The sequence below is a fragment of the Asparagus officinalis genome, chromosome 4 (assembly GCF_001876935.1).
Source record: "Asparagus officinalis chromosome 4, Aspof.V1, whole genome shotgun sequence".
NCBI lineage: Eukaryota > Viridiplantae > Streptophyta > Magnoliopsida > Asparagales > Asparagaceae > Asparagus > Asparagus officinalis.
The window spans coordinates 131,269,441-131,289,221 of NC_033797.1; the positions used below are offsets into that span (position 1 = coordinate 131,269,441).

The 19,781-nt window shown below is 37.5% G+C and overlaps 1 protein-coding gene across 5 annotated transcripts in view; it reads right to left on the reverse strand.

The window, feature by feature from the left end:
• The window catches only part of LOC109838845 (probable methyltransferase TARBP1), a 53,829-nt gene continuing 41,409 nt past the window's right edge, over nt 7,362-19,781 (reverse strand). For 2 of the 5 annotated variants that reach the window (XM_020407270.1, XM_020407275.1), the window contains 12 exons: nt 16,464-16,538; nt 15,246-15,296; nt 15,022-15,168; nt 14,796-14,926; nt 13,226-13,313; nt 13,013-13,072; nt 12,715-12,946; nt 10,343-10,494; nt 10,191-10,261; nt 8,544-8,700; nt 7,999-8,192; nt 7,362-7,886 (listed from right to left, as the gene is read on the reverse strand). In XM_020407270.1, coding sequence (XP_020262859.1) covers nt 8,022-8,192; nt 8,544-8,700; nt 10,191-10,261; nt 10,343-10,494; nt 12,715-12,946; nt 13,013-13,072; nt 13,226-13,313; nt 14,796-14,926; nt 15,022-15,168; nt 15,246-15,296; nt 16,464-16,538 — 1,335 coding nt within the window. In that variant the 3' untranslated portion in view covers nt 7,362-7,886; nt 7,999-8,021. Of the gene's footprint in view, nt 7,902-7,989; nt 8,193-8,543; nt 8,701-10,190; nt 10,262-10,342; nt 10,495-12,714; nt 12,947-13,012; nt 13,073-13,225; nt 13,314-14,795; nt 14,927-15,021; nt 15,169-15,245; nt 15,297-16,463; nt 16,539-19,781 lie in introns of those variants that run through there. The other 3 variants (XM_020407272.1, XM_020407273.1, XM_020407274.1) reach the window with 3 other exon arrangements.

The following is a 19,781-nucleotide window of genomic DNA, read 5'->3' on the forward strand; positions in this document are numbered from 1 at the left end:
CCAAACCAGGCCAAACCAGCTGCGCCACTTTACCGCGGCTGCCTACGTACCCTCCACCGGGATCAAGCTAACCGTAGTTCAGAATTTTGTTCTCCATAGTCTCCACCTCACCCCATCACCGTCCCGAAGGGCCATGCCCTCTTGGGCAAATCAACACGAGCTGATATGAAGCAAGTCCAAGCAATGCTTAAACTTGCTACCTGTGACCACCTTGGTCAACATGTCTGCTGGATTCTCATTCGTGTGCACCTTCGTGAGAGAAATATCACCTTCCTCTATGACATCCCGCACGAAATGATACCTGACATCGATATGCTTGGTACGAGCATGATGAACTTGATTCTTCGCTAAGTGAATCGCACTCTGACTGTCGCACCACAAGTTCACGTTTTCCTGCTCAATCCCCAAATCATCTAGAAGACCCCACAACCACAATGCTTCCTTCACTCCCTCCGCCATGGCCATGTACTCGGCCTCTGTAGTAGAAAGTGCCACTGTAGCCTGCAATATCGATCGCCAACTAACTGGAGCTCCATGTATCCTGAATACATAACCAGTAGTAGATCGCCGTCTATCTAGATCACATGCATAATCAGAGTCAACAAACCCATCAATCTGACATGTATCTCCACCAAAACACAGACCTGTGTTCACGGTACCTTTCAAGTACCTTAGGACCCATTTCACCGCTTCCTAGTGCGCCTTTCCCGGATTCGCCATGAACCTGCTGACCACACTAACCGCTTGTGAAATATCTGGACGTGTACACACCATGGCGTACATCAAACTGCCAACTGCACTAGCATAAGGAACACGTTCCATGTGTGCCTTATCTTCCGCTGTAGTGGGAGATTGTTTATCTGAAAGCCTAAAGTGTGGAGCCAATGGAGTCGCCACCGACTTAGCACTTTGCATCTCGAACCTCGCGATCACCCGCTCTATATAGCCCTTCTGACTCAAGAACAATCGCCGATTCGCCCGCTCTCTTCTAATCTCCATACCCAGTATCTTCCTAGCAGCGCCCATGTCCTTCATCTCGAACTCTTTACCAAGTGGAGATTTCAGCCTATCTATCTCCACCCCGCTCTTAGAAGCAATAAGCATGTCATCCACATACAAAAGGAGATAAATATAATCACCTCCACGAAGCTTCCGAATGTAAACACAACAATCGTAATCGCTTCGGGAAAACCCATGCTTTAGCATGAAGGAGTCAAATCGCTTGTACCACTGCCGAGGAGATTGCTTCAGTCCATAGAGTGATTTCCTCAAGCGACATACATGATGCTCCTTATCCTCAACCTTGTAGTCCTCAGGTTGATGCATGTAAATCTCTTCATCCAAGTCTCCGTGCAAGAAGGCCGTTTTAACATCGAGTTGTTCCAGCTCAAGATCACCATGAGCAACAATACTCAATAACACCCGAATAGAAGTGTGTTTCACCACCGGAGAAAATATCTCATTGTAATCCACACCCTCTCTTTGTGCAAACCCTATAGCCACTAATCTTGCCTTGTACCTTAAACCACCGAGCTCTGAAGGATCTTCCTTTCTCTTATACACCCACTTACAACCAATAGCTTTTCTTCCTACGGGCAATGAGACCACCTCCCATGTTTGGTTCTTCCGAAGAGATTCCATTTCCTCATCCATCGCAGCCAACCAACTCTCACTATTTTTATCCCGAATAGCTTCCTTAAAGGAGACCGGCTCATCTTCCTCCACCGAGAGTGCGTATTCAACCAAATTAACCTGTCCATAGTGATTCAGGGGTTGATCAGCCCCCAGCTTCTGTACCTGCTTGTATGCTCGCTTTGGCCTAGTGGAAGTCAAACTATCCTCGAGCTGCTGTTGTTGTAGTGCCTGTATATTCTGAACCTCCTCTTGCTCAAGCTCATCATCTACCTGATTTTCCACTTGAACATGACTAGAACCTGGTTGGTCCTTAGGTTCTATCTCAATAACCTGGGACTTTGAAGTCCCAACAGTCCCAACACCATCATCCTTGAACGCCCTAGCAATCATGGATTTTTCATCAAAGGTAACGTCCCTGCTGATCACGAACTTCGAATCTTCTGTACACCAAAGGCGATAGCCTTTTACGCCCTTTGCATACCCCAAGAATATCGCCTTCTTGGCCCTCGCATCAAGTTTTCCCTCGTTGACGTGATAATAGGCGGTACATCCGAAAATTCTGAGCCTCTCATAATCCGCATGTTCCCCTGACCACACCCTATAGGGTGTATCACCATCCAATGTCGAATGTGGAGAACGGTTCACAATGTAACATGCTGTAGCCACAGCTTCTGCCCACAATTCGTTGCCCAATCCAGCATAAGATCGCATACTCATTGCCTTCTCCCGCAATGTTCGGTTCAGTCTCTCCGCGACCCCGTTCTGCTGTGGTGTTGACCTGACTGTCCAGTGTCGAACAATGCCCTCTTGATCACAGAACTTCTTGAAAGCACCATCTGTATACTCTGTACCGTTGTCAGATCTCAGTGCCTTCAATTTCTTGCCCGTTCTGTTCTCAACCATTGCTTTCCACTTCTTGAATGTCTCGAATACCTCATTCTTATGCTTAAGAAAATAAATCCAAGCATACCTAGAATAATCGTCTATGAACGAGACAAAATACCTGGAACCACCCTTGGAAGTTGTCTGAGCCGGACCCCAAACATCCGTGTGCACATAATCTAGTATACCTCTGCTCTTGTGATTGCTTTTCAAGAATTGGACCCTGTGCGCCTTTCCGTACACACAATCCTCGTAAAAATCCATGCAAGGTTTCTTCAGATTCTTTAGCAAACCCTCCTTACCAAGCAGAACCAGACCCTTCTCTGACATGTGCCCAAGCTGCCTATGCCATAATCGGGTGTGCTCACATGGGTCTCCACCACTTCCTTCAGTTCCAACCGCTGCATCTCCTGTCACCGTCGTACCCGAGAGAGTATATAGATTACCGTGACGAACACCCTTCATCACTGTTAGGGAACCTCGAACAACCTTCTTTACTCCGTTCTCTGTAACAATCTTGCAGCAATACGGTTCCACCATCAATGCTTCTATAGGTAGTAAACCACTTCCTATTTGGGCACATGTGGTAAGAGCAGCCCGAATCAAGTATCCACTTACCGGAGATATCTTCGCCACCCGTAACAGCATATCATTCTTTCTTGCTCCCTTCCTCCGATGCGTAACTCGCCTCTTCCTTGCCTTCTCTTCTCTTGGTCTTGTTGTTGTTCTTTTTCCCATCTACTCTCTTGTTAGGACAGTCAACCTTGAAATGCCCTACTTCACCGCATTTGAATCATCTGCTAGAAGCGCCGTTCTAGTCTCATCCATCGTCAAATTGTCTCCCACAAGCATCAGTGTTTGCACCAGGTTCTCATAAGACTTCGGCAAAGATAGAAGTAGTAGAAGAGTCTGATCCTCGTCTTCTACAGTCACATCGATGTCCTTCAAATCCGATATTATCCTATCGAACTTGTTGATGTATTCCCGGAGTGATGAGCCCTCCTCCATATTGTAAGTATACAATTTGGATTTTAAATAGATCCGGTTCGTTAGACTCTTCGTCATGAATGTGGTTTCTAACTTCGACCACACGCCCGCAACCGTTTCCTCTCCATCTACCAAGAAAGCTACATCCCTTTCAAGGCAAAGGATAATCGACGCCCGTGCTTCCAGATCCAGCTCCTCCCAATCCTCATCAAACATATCCTTGTGCTTCTTCTCTTTTCCCGCCAAAGCTTTGTGCAATTTCTGCGAAATCAACGTGTTCTTCATCTGCATCCTCCAATAGGAAAAATTATTCTTCCCATTGAATTTTTCAATCTCGTATTTTCCCACTTTAACTGTTTTATTTGTTGACGCCATTTTCCGCTTGTATTAATGAATCCGCTTTTCTCAGGAAATTACCGAGCACCACCTCAAATCAGAAGCTACACCACTCCTAATCTGAATAACAGCTCTGATAACAATTGTTGGGCGCAGAGTCACGCCCACCACCGCGGAAGCGATATCACCTGAGAGAAAGCCCTGGCTTTTGTTGTCCCAAAAGCACAAGTCAACCTCTATATTCTTGTTTCTCAAGGAAAACGAGAATAGATAATGAAATTCTTATTTCTCAAAGGAAACAAGAATTGAAAGTGATATATTTCATCAAAGTGAAATATACACTCTTCCTCTCATCAGCTCTAAGACCGAATATTGCGGGAACCTACAAGCAATAGCCAACACCCAGAAAACAATAAATACACGAGATTTACGTGGTTCGGCAAAATTGCCTACGTCCACGGGAGGGGTGAGGGGAGATTCCACTATGAGAAGAACACCGACGACTTGTACAATCCACAAGCTCGTCTCAAAGAAAAGAGATCTGATTTTTACCCAAAAGAAATTAACCTCCCTTTTGTAAAATCCCTCAAAAACTCTCTCCTTTTATCTCTCCTCTTCTCAGATCCGAAAAAAAAAACTTCAGCCGAACTCCTCCTTTTTTCTTTTTCTTCTTCCGCAGCTTTCCCTTGCTGCCGAAAATAAGACCCTGTCCTTTTGTTCCCTCAACACACAAAACCCTAGGTGCTTTCCTATTTATAGGGATTTGATTGTGGGCCTGCTTTTACCCGCTGGACGCTCCTGCCTTTTCTCAACTCACATGGAAACTCGTGGCCCCCACTCACGTGAAAAACTTCCGCTCATACAAATCCTATGAGTATTGGAGAAGGATCAAAAGTCAAGGACTCATCTACAATTTTGGAACTGAATGGAGATTCCAATCTACCATTTTGGAACTGAATGACGAGTCGAATCACCAGATCTGGATCATGAATGGATGGGATAGGTTCAGGTGACTAACTGAAATAAACAGCCATTTATTTTACATCATTTCATAGTCGAATCATCAGATCTGGATCATGAATGGATGGGATCGATTCAGGTAACTAATAGTAATAAACCCCATTTATTTTACATCATTTTGCAGAAGGTTTTCTGCTTTGATGATATTTAGGCTGCCCATCTAGATTTTACGAGCGTTTAGGAGAGCATTGTCTGCTTACGTGGATTGCGCCCTGTAGGCATTGGTTGTGATGTGTTGTAGCATACAAGTCCTCCAAACTCCATTAACCTCCAAATATGAACACCTCCACTACCTCCTCCGACCTTCAGCAAAACCTCATCGACCACCACTTAAATGAAAAAAGAAATCCGCCTAGACACCAGTCCGTCATCTAAGCTTTCTATAACATTGACATTCACTATCAATTATTGTAATTAAAAATAAAAAACATCTTAGGCTCTAGCATTGTTAATTATTATTTTGGCTATTTAGTATCTAAGTATGCATGATTTATTGTGGAACTAAGATTGCTATCTTTTTTTAAAAATTTATATGAATTTAATACATATTTTTACCAATTATTATAATTAAATAATTTAAAAATAATCAAACGTCTGGGCGCATGCCCAGGGGTCTAGGCGCTAGGCGCTCGCTCAAACGTCTAGTCTGCCTAGCGCCTTCTGTAACATTGTCGAGCTCCCCCGATCTCTGTAACTACTAACAAGATAAAGAGTACTTCTTAAATATCTATTTAAGTTAGTTAACAATAGTAACTTAAACTTAAGAAGTGTAAGTTAATAGTAAACTTAAGTTTAAGTTTAAGTTTTAAGTTAATATTAAGTTTTTTGTTAATGGTAAACTTAAGTTTAAGTAAACAGTAAACTTAAGTTAACAATATTTTAGTTAACAGTAAACTTAAGTTTAAGTTTATTGTTAACATAAACTTAACAATAACTTATAAGTTAGCAGTAATTTGAGTTGAGAATGAGTTTTTTACTGTTGAGATGAACTTATAATTTAAGTTGAGAAGTATATACATACAAAGAGCTATTGTAATTGGTAAACCAAACAGTTTAGTTAATAGTGTTGGTATTTTAGTATTTATGCATCTTTGATTGAGTATATATATATATTTATCTTCAAGTATCACAATTAAAAAAAAAGAAAAAAAACGTCCAGAAACCGCTTAGGCGTCCGCCTAGGCGATTAAGCGCTGGGCACCATGTCTGACGTCTAGAAGCGCCTAACGTTTAATATAATATTGATACAAGCAAACACATTCACGCGCCCAGGCACTTAAACTGGCAACTTGTTATGTCAGAATGGAACTTAGAAGAAAGTAAGAAGGTACATGGTCCACACATAAATATCCAAGTTGATTATTGCATTAGATCAGAAATGTGGCTATTTTTTATTTTCCTTTTCCTTCCATATTTGGAATCTTCTTAGGTTATTTGCATGAATAGCAACTTCTCCCGAGAAATTAAATATATGGCACTTGTTTCTAGTATTAAGGATCATTTCTGAATTTGAGAATACTTGAGTTACTGTGAGGTCAATTTAATTTATCCATTCATGCAGTATGGCTAAGATCCACTGACTTCCACATAGTCAGACTAATTTACTTGAAATATTTCACAAACATTTCATTTTGATGATTGGTTGAATCTTTCTTGTTTGGATTTGGTTCATCATGCGTTGGATGTTGGCCTATGATCTGTTAATCATGGTGCAAACTTTAGTTACAGACTTTTTTTTGGGCATACCTTGGTTCTTCCATACAGAAAGCATCTCAGTTATTTCTTTTCCTTTTCCCTTTCGTTATGTACACCAGGGATTTAACAAGGAATCAGCAAGAAGAACCATAATCAAAACTACCCCCAATAATCATTATTTAGCAAAAAGGTTATTTTTGCTAATTATTTTTTAAAAATGGACTTTTTTAAAAAATTCTCCTTAGAGAAACATCATGTGACATGACACATGGGAATAGCCCAAGAATCTGCTAATGGTTTACCAACATAGCGCACCACCAACGTGCAACCTTTTAAAACTCTGGGGCATTTATTTATGACACTCAAAAACTTTTGGGGTATTTGAATGCATGAGTTTAAAATAGAGGGCATTAAAGTGCAATTTTCTTGACTCGTCAATTTTGGACATGCAAGTAGACCAAAGGTGAATGGATAAAATATTTTTTCTAAAATTTAAAAATTTATAGCAAGAATGATACTACTTCATAAGCTTACCACCTAGATAGCCTAGGCTTTATATTGAAACAGAACGAAATAGAATATGCTTTTAAGATGTATCCATAAAGTATCACCTTGTCGAAGTAATCAAAATTCTAACTCCGAAGAAACTAAATAAAGCACACCTTAGATAAACATCTGATTGACTGCGCTAAATGTACCCAAGAACTGTCCCAAGGAAATGTGGGGCTCTCATACATTTGCATCGGCAAGCGTTTTTATTTGCAGAGATTAGTTGAGCGAAATTATAACTTCCTCGTGTCCGCAAATGGCAAAACCAATATGTAGTTCCGCTGACCTGGCAATCGATAATCTTTACAGCATAGTATAAATGGTAGTCAAAATCAAGATCATGGAACTAGGAGCTGTAACATTACATGGAGTCACCAATGGCACACAACAAAAATTACAAGGTCATTTTACAAGTAAATACGCCAATCAAACTTGAGTAAGCACAACGTAATTCTATAGCATGTTCCTTCATTGGAGAACTCATACCTCCCCAGGCTCTTCAGAGTATGAACATGCATCTCGATACGAGAAAAGTCCAAACTAATTCATCAATGGGTACTTTTAAGTTAACCTCGTTCAATATTCTCCTTTCCCCTCTACTTATATGGCATGACTGTGAGATACACTATGATAACCCCATCCTGCTTCCTTCTGGTTGACGCCATATTTCTTTTCTTGTAGCCTTTAGCCTCAAGCCTCTTGAAATCATGCTTTGTTGCACCTCCTAGATAGTATTCTCCATACAATGTGAGCGCATTAACTACTTCCTGCTTTTGACTTACCTGCGAATAAAAATTCTAAAAAAATTACCTAAACTGTGACAAGGAGCAGAATATAATTGATTCTCTTGCATAAGAAAAGGGATACTGAACGTATAAGTTGTACAAGTCGTACGATGATAAAAGAGTGGAAAAAAATCATTGTTGCTTAGATCTTTGTTGCCGAGTGTATTCCCACAAAGCAATGGCACCACTGACGTGAACATTGAGTGATCTTATAATCCCCAACTGAGGGATCTCAATACAAGCATCCAAAATATGGATGATGTCCACAGGAATACCTTCCTTTTCTCGTCCCAGGACCAATACCTGATAATACATGCATCAGGATGTGCTACGTTCAAAATTTGGGTTAATTGCAGATATACCCCCTATACTATTGCCTAATTGCAGATAAACCACATGAATGAAATTTTAAACTTTCACCCTCAGACAGAGAAAATCACTTTTTAACTAATAGATCTCCTGGGGGTAAAAGAGCCAAAAAAAATTCACTCAGGGGGTTCATCGCGGCAATTGATTAATACTACAGGGTTCTATCCGTAACAATAGACATACAGGGGGTCTATACACAATTGGGCTATAGTACTGGGGGTCAATCCACAATTAACCCCAATTTTTTTTTAAACTAAGCAAAAGTGCTAGATCAGAAAGGCGAACCGTTTTAACTGGAAAGGAAAATTTGTCCAGTGGCGTGCTATTAGCAGTCTGCTCCAAACCTAAGATAGAGAACCCCTCTCGCCTTTTCTTCTCTAAGAAAATTTTCATGCCGTTTACTGGAACTTCTAAGATTGGTACCCACTTATCAGCTGTGACACTGAAACAAAATAAAAAATCAATCACGATACTCGGAAGCATAATGCTCATATTAGCCTGAAACTAAAGATCTTGACAATTGAGTTACATGGACTGAGACATTCAGAGACTAAATCCCAATGGTACAACTGGATATGGATCAGATAAATGGAATGTTTGTGCATAGTATTAAGTACTAGTATGGAGAAGAATATTTGCAGAAAGGAAAGCTATTATCCATATTTCATAGAGAGTACGTACATAGATTGCATATAAACAATGACCTATCTGATACAGATGGACATAGATGCCATTAGTGTTGAAAATGACATATCAGGTAAAACTGATATGAATAAAAAACTTATAAAACTGATGGGTTAGGAATCTCCTCGATGTCATTGTTTTTACCATAAGCAATAAACTTAATCTTTTGGGCAAAGCGGTTTTTAAAATGACATTGGGATAATGGATTTCAGGAGATTTGAGTTCAAACCTCACTAAATCCAATTAACCCATAGTTATTCAACGGACCTAATTTAGTTTTCCTTCCAAACCAAGTCTACAATAGAGGCCTTTTCAACTGGCCCAAAGTCACGCATCAGTCAAAAGTAGCACTGCATTTGCTTGATACATATCGTAGGATCACAGAAAAGAATTTTAAACTTTTGGTTAAAGCGGTACTATGATGAGCAAATCTGATTATGCACCATATATAACGATAGCAGGTCTTGTAACGGCATTGGGTTACACAAACCATGTATTTTTTATGGGTTTCAGTGGTGGCCTGATAAGTAATGAGTGGTCTAAGTAATAACTACATAAGGACCAAATCTAAGCTTCTATTTGGCAAAAAATGCAGATTTCACACGTCCAATTAAATACCAAAGCAATAGTTGAATCAGAAAGATAGGGAGAACTAACAACTGAATTTAATTTCATGCAAATGCAAGATGGATTTTCTTTGAATAATCCAACTCTGCTGCCTTCTTTATCAAGTCATAATTTCAAACCAAGATGGTACATGTAAAAGTTAAAAGACAAGAATTACAAACTTTCAGAGAAGATAGAGACATACTGTAGTGAGTTGGTTCACAAGATAACTAAATAACTTCTGCACAACCCTTGATGTAACATAGTTTTTTCTGACGGGACATTTTATATCTGAGACTGACAAAATAGTATTGAACTGCCTTCTACAGATGGATGCATGAGTCATTTTCCCATGATTAGTATAACATCCTTTGCTGAAAGTTCTGATCCGTTTCACTATGACAGTATTATTTTCTTTAAGAAGCCAGGTGTCCCACGAAAAAAATTGTTTTAAGGAAAAGGTAGAAATTTGAAGCAATCTACATTAAACCATCACCTATTAATCTTAATAGGATTTAGAATGCTTCAAAAACTTTTACGAATTACTAAAGCTCTGTAATGTGCTGACAGATGTAAATGTGCAAAGCAAAAGTAGATAATAGATAACAAGGTAAAATTCAAAATGTACTTATTAGACTCAACCTGATGAGTTGAAATTGTTTATCCTGTACAATACTTGCATTAGGAACAACCAGCCCTGCTGCTTTGAATACCTGTAGGTGAATTACCATCACAAACATGGTTTGAAGGCTGTCTCAGACTCCTAAATCAATCATTCAATAGATATGACAAACCTCACATGTTCTTGCTAAACCAGCTAAATTAGGTATTCGATCAACCAACGATGCTACAAGGATAAATTGTTGTTGACTTTGTCTCAATTTTTCCATAGCTTGATTTCTTGATTGCATCACTGGGTTAAGAAGCTGGTCTTCATTTTCCAACTCTGAAACATGATTAAGATAAAGCACTTAATCAGAAACTAGAGGAAATATCGTCAAGTAAACAAACCCTTAGCTGTTATATTTGAGAAACCGAGCAATGGAACATTTCATTGGACATTCAGTTTACACGAGTGGTTAGTAGGACAAAAAACTTGCAGAGAATTTTCCTAGTGAAAGTTATTGAGATGAAACTTTGGACAGCTGCTCAAAAAACTGCAGTAAAGATAATTTAGCTGTCAAAGAGCACCTAGATCTATGTTGGAAGATGAAGGGTGGCTTGTGTTTCACTATTTCTCATGCACACACAAGAAAAATTATGTTCAGCATAATAGACATCTGTGAAAAGAGATATAAATCTAAAAGCATACAGTTGACAATCCCAATAAAAATTAAGGAGTAATGGAAGAAAAAAATAGGAAGTTAACCTTTTAAGAATGCAAATGCCAATAAGGTGGGAAAGGTAAATCATGTACTTCGACATTTTTTTTTTAAATTAACTGGTTGGAGCTTGGTTATTGCCCACAAATGGTGTTGTTTCCTTTGATAGTAATAATATTATCATCTGATCATTCAACTCCTCCTTTCATGGAAACAAGACACCACTTATAAGAGTCCGCAAGCCGTTGACAACTTTTTAACTTAATCTAAACAAGACACTCCCAAAACAGAACCAGCATAACTTTTCCTGTAGTATTTGACTGTTTAAATGTTGCTCCGCATTATTTATCCAAACTCTATGCAAAATCAAATCACATACAGGCACGCAGCCCCCCGCCGACACGCATATACACAGACACAGAGCCAGAAGGTAATATTTGTTCGATGTATTGGTGCTTGAAGGACAGGAATAGCAAACATAAACAAGAACAAAAGGAACTAGGACAGAAGTATGGTCAAACATCAACAAAACACTTACAAGTTCAATCACTTACTCTTGTATTATAGAGTAGCAAAACACTGGTTAAGCATAGATCCTATGGTGCTAGACTGAATGTATAAAGGCAACCGATTTGGGATCTCTGTCCTCTTTTTCTTGCCAATGTAGCTCCACACATTTGACCTCATACATTGAAACACGTCTTACTTCTGTAATATCCTAGCAACATTATTCTTTCTGATATCTTCTTCATCAAATCAAGTCTTCAAGGTGAAAACTCAAAGAAGAATCATATCTCAAAAGTTAAAAGTGAGTTTTATGTTAACTAAGGAATGTCACTATGTACAGCAAGTACAAGATAAGACGTGCAATTTAAGACATTGCTAAAATTAAGCACATATCCGTGAAGTGCCTATAATATAACAGACCATTTAGCTTTCCACCATGGATGACTGTCACTCACCAAGATGAAGGTTGTATACCAAGATTTTTGTCAGATTACCATCTGTAATCATCCCCCCTTCATTTGTCCATCTATGCCGGAGGTTCCTCAATTAAAGCTTTTAAATTCAAGATGGTAAAAGATAAAAGAGCTACACTCTCAGAAAGAAACTTAAGGACTTTGGATAACTGACAGTTTCAAATAGAACAATTTTTCAAAACAGCCTCTTTTAAATTTTTATTTTTCAAAATCGACCCTGTTTTTTTTATTTACCAAAACCGACCCGTTTTTTGATTAGCAGCCTAATCACATTCCTAAATAGTCGGGGTTGCCAACCCCGATTATTTAGGAGGGTGTTAAACCCTAATTAGAAGCCTTAAACCATACAAATTTAAGTCCTAAATAGTCGGGGTTGGCAACCCCGACTATTTAGGAATGTGATTAGGCTGCTAATCAAAAAAACGGGTCGGTTTTGGTAAATAAAAAAAACAGGGTCGATTTTGAAAAATAAAAATTTAAAAGGGACTGTTTTGAAAAATTGTTCTTTCAAATATTATCAGGTCTTTAACTTCTACACTCACATTGAAATACGTAAGTTTAGTTCCAGGATAGACCTGGTGATTATATCTGAACATAAAGGCTGAATCTAGTTAGCGTCTGTTTAAACATTTAAAGTGGAAAATCTCCATTAGGATTTGGCATATGTACTATGATAATGTTAGGATTGTGTGTCCCGCTTCATTTTACATCATGACAAATGTCAGCTACATGAACAGGCAAGTTAACATCTGCAGAATATTCATAATATATGGAGCTTAAGTACAAGCATTATTTATAGAACATAAACATAGAACATTAGACACATAACATAAACATAAGCACATCCTTCATGAGAAATCATACCTGATAGGAAGAAATCTGATTTTGAGTTTGCAGCAGGCAATACATTTTCATAGAGGGTGATCTTTTTTTGAAAATCTAAAGAAAGGTCACTAGGAGTTTGGAGAGATCCTCTCTCATTATGTGCATCCACTACTTCTAGCATGTTCTTATATGAACCTGGACCTGTTAAAATCTCATTTTCAATGGTTATCGCATCCATCGCAATGGAATTTCTCAGGTCGTCCCTAACATCCTGCATTGCTAATAGTGAGTGTTTGACTATATTGACAAAAATATAGGCAAAAAATATAGTTCTTACATCTAGAAAAGTAATCACATTCTCCATCAGAGAAATTGGGGCGCATTCAAATTCAGATCCCTGTATGAGCAAAATTGTAGGCTGAGTTCCTTTTCATGACAAGATTAGTTGCAAATAATGAGAGGAAAAATGATAGTGATTAGCAAAGTCCTGAATATCCTACTAGTAGCATAATAGAATCACAGAGAAATCAGAACTTTGAAACTTTTTAACCTCATTGCGAGCATGGAATATCCCAGCTGGAGTTACAGAGGTATTGGGATCAAAAGCATCAAGAAAACTTTCCATCGATGTCCTTAGCCTGAAATAGAACCAAAAGATGATAATATAAAAATTTGGAAGTAGCGAAATTATAATACTGAAATAGAACTTTCAAAGCTCCTTACTGCATTTTAACTTTAGATATCACGCAGAGTCTGCATAAGAGTGAGGAACTCACATGCGGAATTAATTTAATGATATCCTTGACTCCCATGAAATTCACCAATGTTACATAATATAACAGAGACTGAAATTAAAGTTTGAACTATAATACTTTATATAGAATTGACATATACATTAATACATCAATGTTAAAGTCATCCTTTCCCTTAGCCACACTCTCACTCTCTGCCCTCTATGATATCTATCAACGCAATAGATATTTTTCAGCAAAAGAAATGCGTAGGCATATATTATTAGGGAGGACATCAACTATAAAGAGGGATGGTAGGCTGGAAGAAAGGAAAAGGATGACATAGGAGGGAAACTCTAAAAAGGAGAAAAGAACTTTCCTGTAAGGGAGAATTGTTTACTACAGAAATTAACTATTCTGCATACAAGCTTCCATGGACCACTATTGACCTTCATGATCCATGAACTCAAGTTGTTTATGCCTACAACATTATACCTCTTCAGATTAATATGAAAACTCTCCTACAGAATACAGATAGAGATACTAGAGTTCGCAATGTTCTCCAAAGGGTTATAACATGTGCCAAGTTTTCATCCACTACTTTTTATAAATGCCTTTTCATCTAATTTTCTTACTGCTTTTCAATAATTATACACTGTTTCTTACACTTAAATCCTTAAGCCTTTAAAAAGATATAAAAGGATGGTCAACCATAATTCCTAAGCTAAATCTAGCCATGCAAAAGAACTTTCTTCCTTCATGTTCCACAAAGTTTACATAAAAAATAATGACACTACTGCAAGTATGCTTTCTTTATACCTTAACATTTTTTTATTGAAAGAACAATATAGGAGACGATTTATATAATTTTAATTTTATTTATATTTTTTAGAAAAATTGGCCTTGATTTATTCTTATATCTCACCTTTATTTGTGTCTTTAGACAAGGCTAAGCTTGAGATTTATTTGGTTCAATAGTCCATCAGTAAGGTAGAGGCTTTCTATGTATTGTTAAAGGTCCCTTCCACTGTTAGGGAATCATTATGCTAATTGACAAAACCATGCAGTTCCAAATGTATGTAAATGAAAAATAAAGAACTCGACAAGCAAAGAAACAGGAAAATGAAAATAGAGTCTAGAGACACTAGACTTTTAACAAGGTTCACCCCAAACTTTTGTGAGTGCTAGTGGGAAGTGTCTTTAAGATTCCATTGTGTGAGTGCTTACTATACTTGTACTTTAGTACAACTGTACAAGTCTTGTTCTTATATTAATAAAAGTTCAGTTTTGGGCTTTCACCATCACTTGATATCCAACAAAGAAGAGACAGACAAAAAGCAAGTTTCTAGTGAGGACAAGAGCTAGTTTTAAAAGGAAATAAAATCATACCTCCTACAGTCAACATTTTCTGTCAAATAGGACTTCAAGTCCTCAAAGCACTTCTTCTCCAATGGAGCAACATTTGAAGTATCTGGTTCTAAAGCAGGCCACATTTTGCAGAGGACATAATGTACAAGCAACTGTAAGAAAGACAGTGACAGGTCCATTTAGTCAATTATGCATACTAATATAAATAAAAAAATATGCAGAAGTTAACTATCCAAAGTATGCCTACCTGAGTAAAGCCGCGTAAACTGTGATGGTGGGAGGTCAAGAATGGAATTATTGGAGGAAGCAACTTGTTTAAATGCCTAATCTGAAGGGCTAAGTCATCCGCATGGAGGATCACATTGGTTGCAATAAACACGTATGAAGAAAGAGCCTGCAAAATAGATGTATGAATTTTCCCCGGATCGATACTAAGAGGAAGCATGGCAAATAAGTTTACTCAATAGTCACCTGTGGCCTCATATTATAGTCGTAAAATATTGGAATTAATTGCTCTTCAGCCTGTAACAGTTATCACCAGAGATTTATCAATCATTTCCGGAGGAAAAACTAAACAAGTAGATCATACAGATATGTGTTTTACTAGATATCTACATGTGTGCAATACACATATACACATATACTACAGTATTATTTAAAATATTTCCAGATTTGTCAATTTAATTGCTAAAACTTGTCCAGAATTTCCTTGGTATCTAAGGTTCTCAAATCTTTTAAATTTTATCTTATCATAAAAGGCATGTACATTTAGAATATTCTGACACCGAGTTTTTAGGATTAGTTTCTGAGAGGTCAAGAGAGAGTTCAACTTTAGGGGTTTTGTTATTACAAAAGGTCATATTGCTTCCTTTAATAAAAGGAGATTGGAAGCCGTTCAAAATCTGCAGATTGTCAATGATTGAAATGTTTAACTCCATTAACTTTTTGTTATCCGAAGGCTGAAGCGATGTTGGATAGGAGCCTAATTAAAGGCATGAAATGTAACCTTGAAGGCATAAAATCTCCTTTCCTGCTTCTTTTAAATTCTATTCTGTTTTTCTTCAAGTACTTTTTCTTTGAATTCCAATCCTGATTCAGACCCTGCCACAGAATCTTTTTGAAATTCTAACCCCCAAATGCCTTCAAAATCGTCATTCCAGAACTGTTTCTTATGACAAGTTTTGCAGCAGTAAGTATTTCATCATATAATATTATTGATTGAATCATTGAACTGAAGTCCGCATTCATGTGTATATGACATGTGCATATAATATGGTAGTAGCTGTAAGTTTAAAGAGAAGCTTATATCTTATCTAATTCATACTACTCTACTTCAACCTCTTATGCTTCCATAAGAAGAACTGGCGGTGCTCCAAATGCACTTTATGAATATCAGGAAAAAATAAACAAGAAAAAGGATATCACATGACTCCTATTTTGTGAACTGTCAAGTAAATAAGAAAGCAGCTTGATGCACAAGGACACACGCAGCCAGATAACTAACAATCAAGTATCAAAATCCATTTATTACAATTATTGTGAAAATCTTTGGGCAGAATTTTTAAGTTTTGACCTTTTAGTAGCATGTATGTTGTATTTGAATGGATAGGGGGAAGGGAGAGGATAAATGAATACAAATGATATGCAAGACAATTTATCATAGAAAGCAAAGGCAGATTTCACTCTTACCAGATTCGGAAATTTCAAGTAGATCTGTATTGCAAATGTTTCCAAATATTGTCGGACAGCTGGTAAATTATTCCTCTGCATGACAAGGAAAAAAACATAAATTTGACTGATTATAGAACACAGATTATTGACACTAAAAGGGCAGTCAAATATTCCCCAAGAACAAGTTCTTAGTTCTTGTTAAGACAGTTTATGACAAAACAAGCAACTAGAAGTCACTCTTTCTGGGCAGTACGTTTTCACCAATCCATGAAATAAGCATGTCTATGCTAAGCACGTCTATGTTGTCATTATACCATCGTTAGTTTCGATGAAAGTGACAAACAGTACATAAGAGTATTACATTTTGTGAGCATGCACCATTTCACATGACACTTTTCTTATTCGGGGATTTGTTCCTTGCACGTGCCAGCTTGTTTATCACTTTTTAATGACATCCTCGAATACTCCAATCAGACCTCCACCAATGTATACTTGTACTCAGATGAAGCAGCAGCATATACAATAATACCGGTGAGGGCCTCATCGCCGGTAACTACGGCCGCCGGGAGCCCACACCGCTTTCTAAGAACCCAGACAACCAGAGAGGAGGCCATGGGTTACGGTCTCTGGATCCAAATCCAGTCATTTGGGTTACAAAGAAAAGACGAAAGGAAAAATGATGATAATGAAAAATTCTATAAAACCCTCTCAAGATTCAGAATTTCACAGAAAGGTCCAAGTGGATTAAAAAGGTTATAAGTATTTGAACAAATTTTACATAGCTCCCTAATATCTGCAGAAGTTTCTAACAAGTCCATAATATTGAAGCATTCACATAGAACTTAAAGTTTTTGTTTAAGCCCTAAACTTATCAAAGACTTTAAATAGGTCCATAGATTCCTAAAGATAATAGGAGATCTATGTGAACTTTTTTTTTATGGGTCATTGCCACTATTTGACCATATTCGGACCTAAAATTATGAGGTGACAAGTAAACTATAGTATAAGGTCTAAGTTGATTGTTATTAACTTTACAATTTTATACTACAGGATTTAGTTGATATCAAAGGGGGATCAAATTTGGAAGACTCTCAGACAGTGTAATCATTTCTCACTAATATTTTTATAATATGAAAATTTCATGAGTTATTTGACTGATCTTGTGCTCGAAAAATAAACAAACTATTATTTTCATGTATATCAAATGTGATTCGATCTATTTTTGTTGTGGCCTAACCCATAATATGATTTTGATTTCATACAAGATATTAAAAGTAATTTGATTTCAAATAAGATATGATAACTGGTTTTGGTTTCGTGTGATCTCAATTAATTGTGGATAGTGCTTTACTTGAAAGCTTTTGAAGAGAGAAAAAAGTAGTTTGAATGTGTTTCAACAGTTTAATGGATTCAAAAAATTTCCATGACTTGGTACCTAAGAAAAAAATAGAGAAAAGTGAAATCCGTAAACTGTTTTAACTGAGATAATGACTTTTATACTCGCCCACTTGATTCAAAAATATTTACCAAATTCTGGTAAGTGATGTGTTTCGGATTTGACAAGTGATTCTCGATATTTTTAAAATGCTCAAAAATCTGCCACAGAGTGTTATGGTTGTGCCTGCCATGTGGTGAATGCACCTTTATTTGGCCCTTCTGTATTTGGTTAGCAACATGTGACAGTGTTAGGTGCATTCAATTACTGGAAATTATCTATTCTGTGAAGCGTTTTACGCATTCCCATGTTACTAGGCTATGATATTCGTAGTGTCACCTATGAGGTGATTCTTGCATTATATGTACGATTCATCGAGATTTAACATTCTGATGTTTGACTGTGTATTTGAGAAAACACGGTATTATATGAACAGCTTATGTGGACAAAAAACCTGAGTGACTTTCTCTAAATAGCATTGCCAGAGTGACGAGAAAACACGGCATACGTTTAGAACTGCAGCGAATTAACAATGTGGATTCATCATATGAAACCGAAGGCGATGAAAGAACATCATCAAGATACTAAATGCAGTGGCTAAATATTTGGTTAACACCATGACTGAAATATTGGTGTAAAGCATACAAATCCATAACATTTTGATGAGCCAGATTCAATACAGAGCTGACACAACATACTATTTAATTATTTAATTATTATAACGCTATCATGTTTAAGAATAAAAGATATACAAAGTACTAAACAAGAATACAATGAGATTCAGACTCCGGATGCCTTTGCAGCATGAAGTAACAAGCAACATACTTACATTTTCCCCCCCCCCCCCAAGAATTACTTTTATAGTAAGAGCTATTCAAACCATTAGTACACATCTCAAAACACCATTAGGGAAAATAAATCAATTTTAAAATGCAAGAGCAAAACAACGATAGTTTGCACCTGCATTTGGAAGGAAAATCATGGGAAATGATATCTACATAGGCTTTGGCTCTTGAAAAAAATTTAGAATATGTTCGGAGACAGATCAATATGTCTTACATACAGCAAATAATTAATCCCTAGGGGGGAAGAGCTAAGCTCGCATTACATAAACCTTGGAGCTCACCTGCACCGATCGCGGAGCTACCGACGTTCGAGGTTTGGCGTTTGGGCGGAGGCTGACGAGGCTGACGAATGTCCGACGGAGCTGCCGACGGGTTGAGTTTTCCGACCGATGCTTGCTTCGACGGAGCTGACGAGGCCGAGATCGCGGAGGAGCTGAAGGTAATTGTCGGAACGAGTTTGGGATCTTTTTGAGGGAGGGCACGATTTGGGGATTTTTGTTAGGGAGGGAACGATTTGGGGAGAAATATCAGGAGCGTGAGTCTCGAAAAATGGAAAAGGGGGAAAACAAAAAGTGATCACATGACAGCAAAACGCATGCGAGTTTTGCAAAAAACCCCCCAAGTCGTAAAATGCGTACGCATTATGCGTATAGGAAACATCCTATATATATATATATATATATATATATGTTATGAATGTAAAAGCATGCAACAATTGCATATATGCTAAAATGTTGATCAATCATTGTAAATATTCTTTAACTTTTTATAGAGGAGCAAACTTAATCTTTCACACAAGTCAATATTTGATAGTTCTTTCCATTAAAACATAACATCTTCAAACAAAGAATGATGAATAAGGAAGTGCATGAAATATTTGAGAAGTTTTGAACATGTGCTTAAACAATGCCCACCGGTGTCCTAACTTAAAACATAGATTATACAAGAGCTTTTTTCATATATTCCTACACATCATTCATATTTGCAATTGTACACTCGAATTTTAATATTTGCAAATTTACCTCCCAAATCTCCAACATTGGATAAATCTAAACC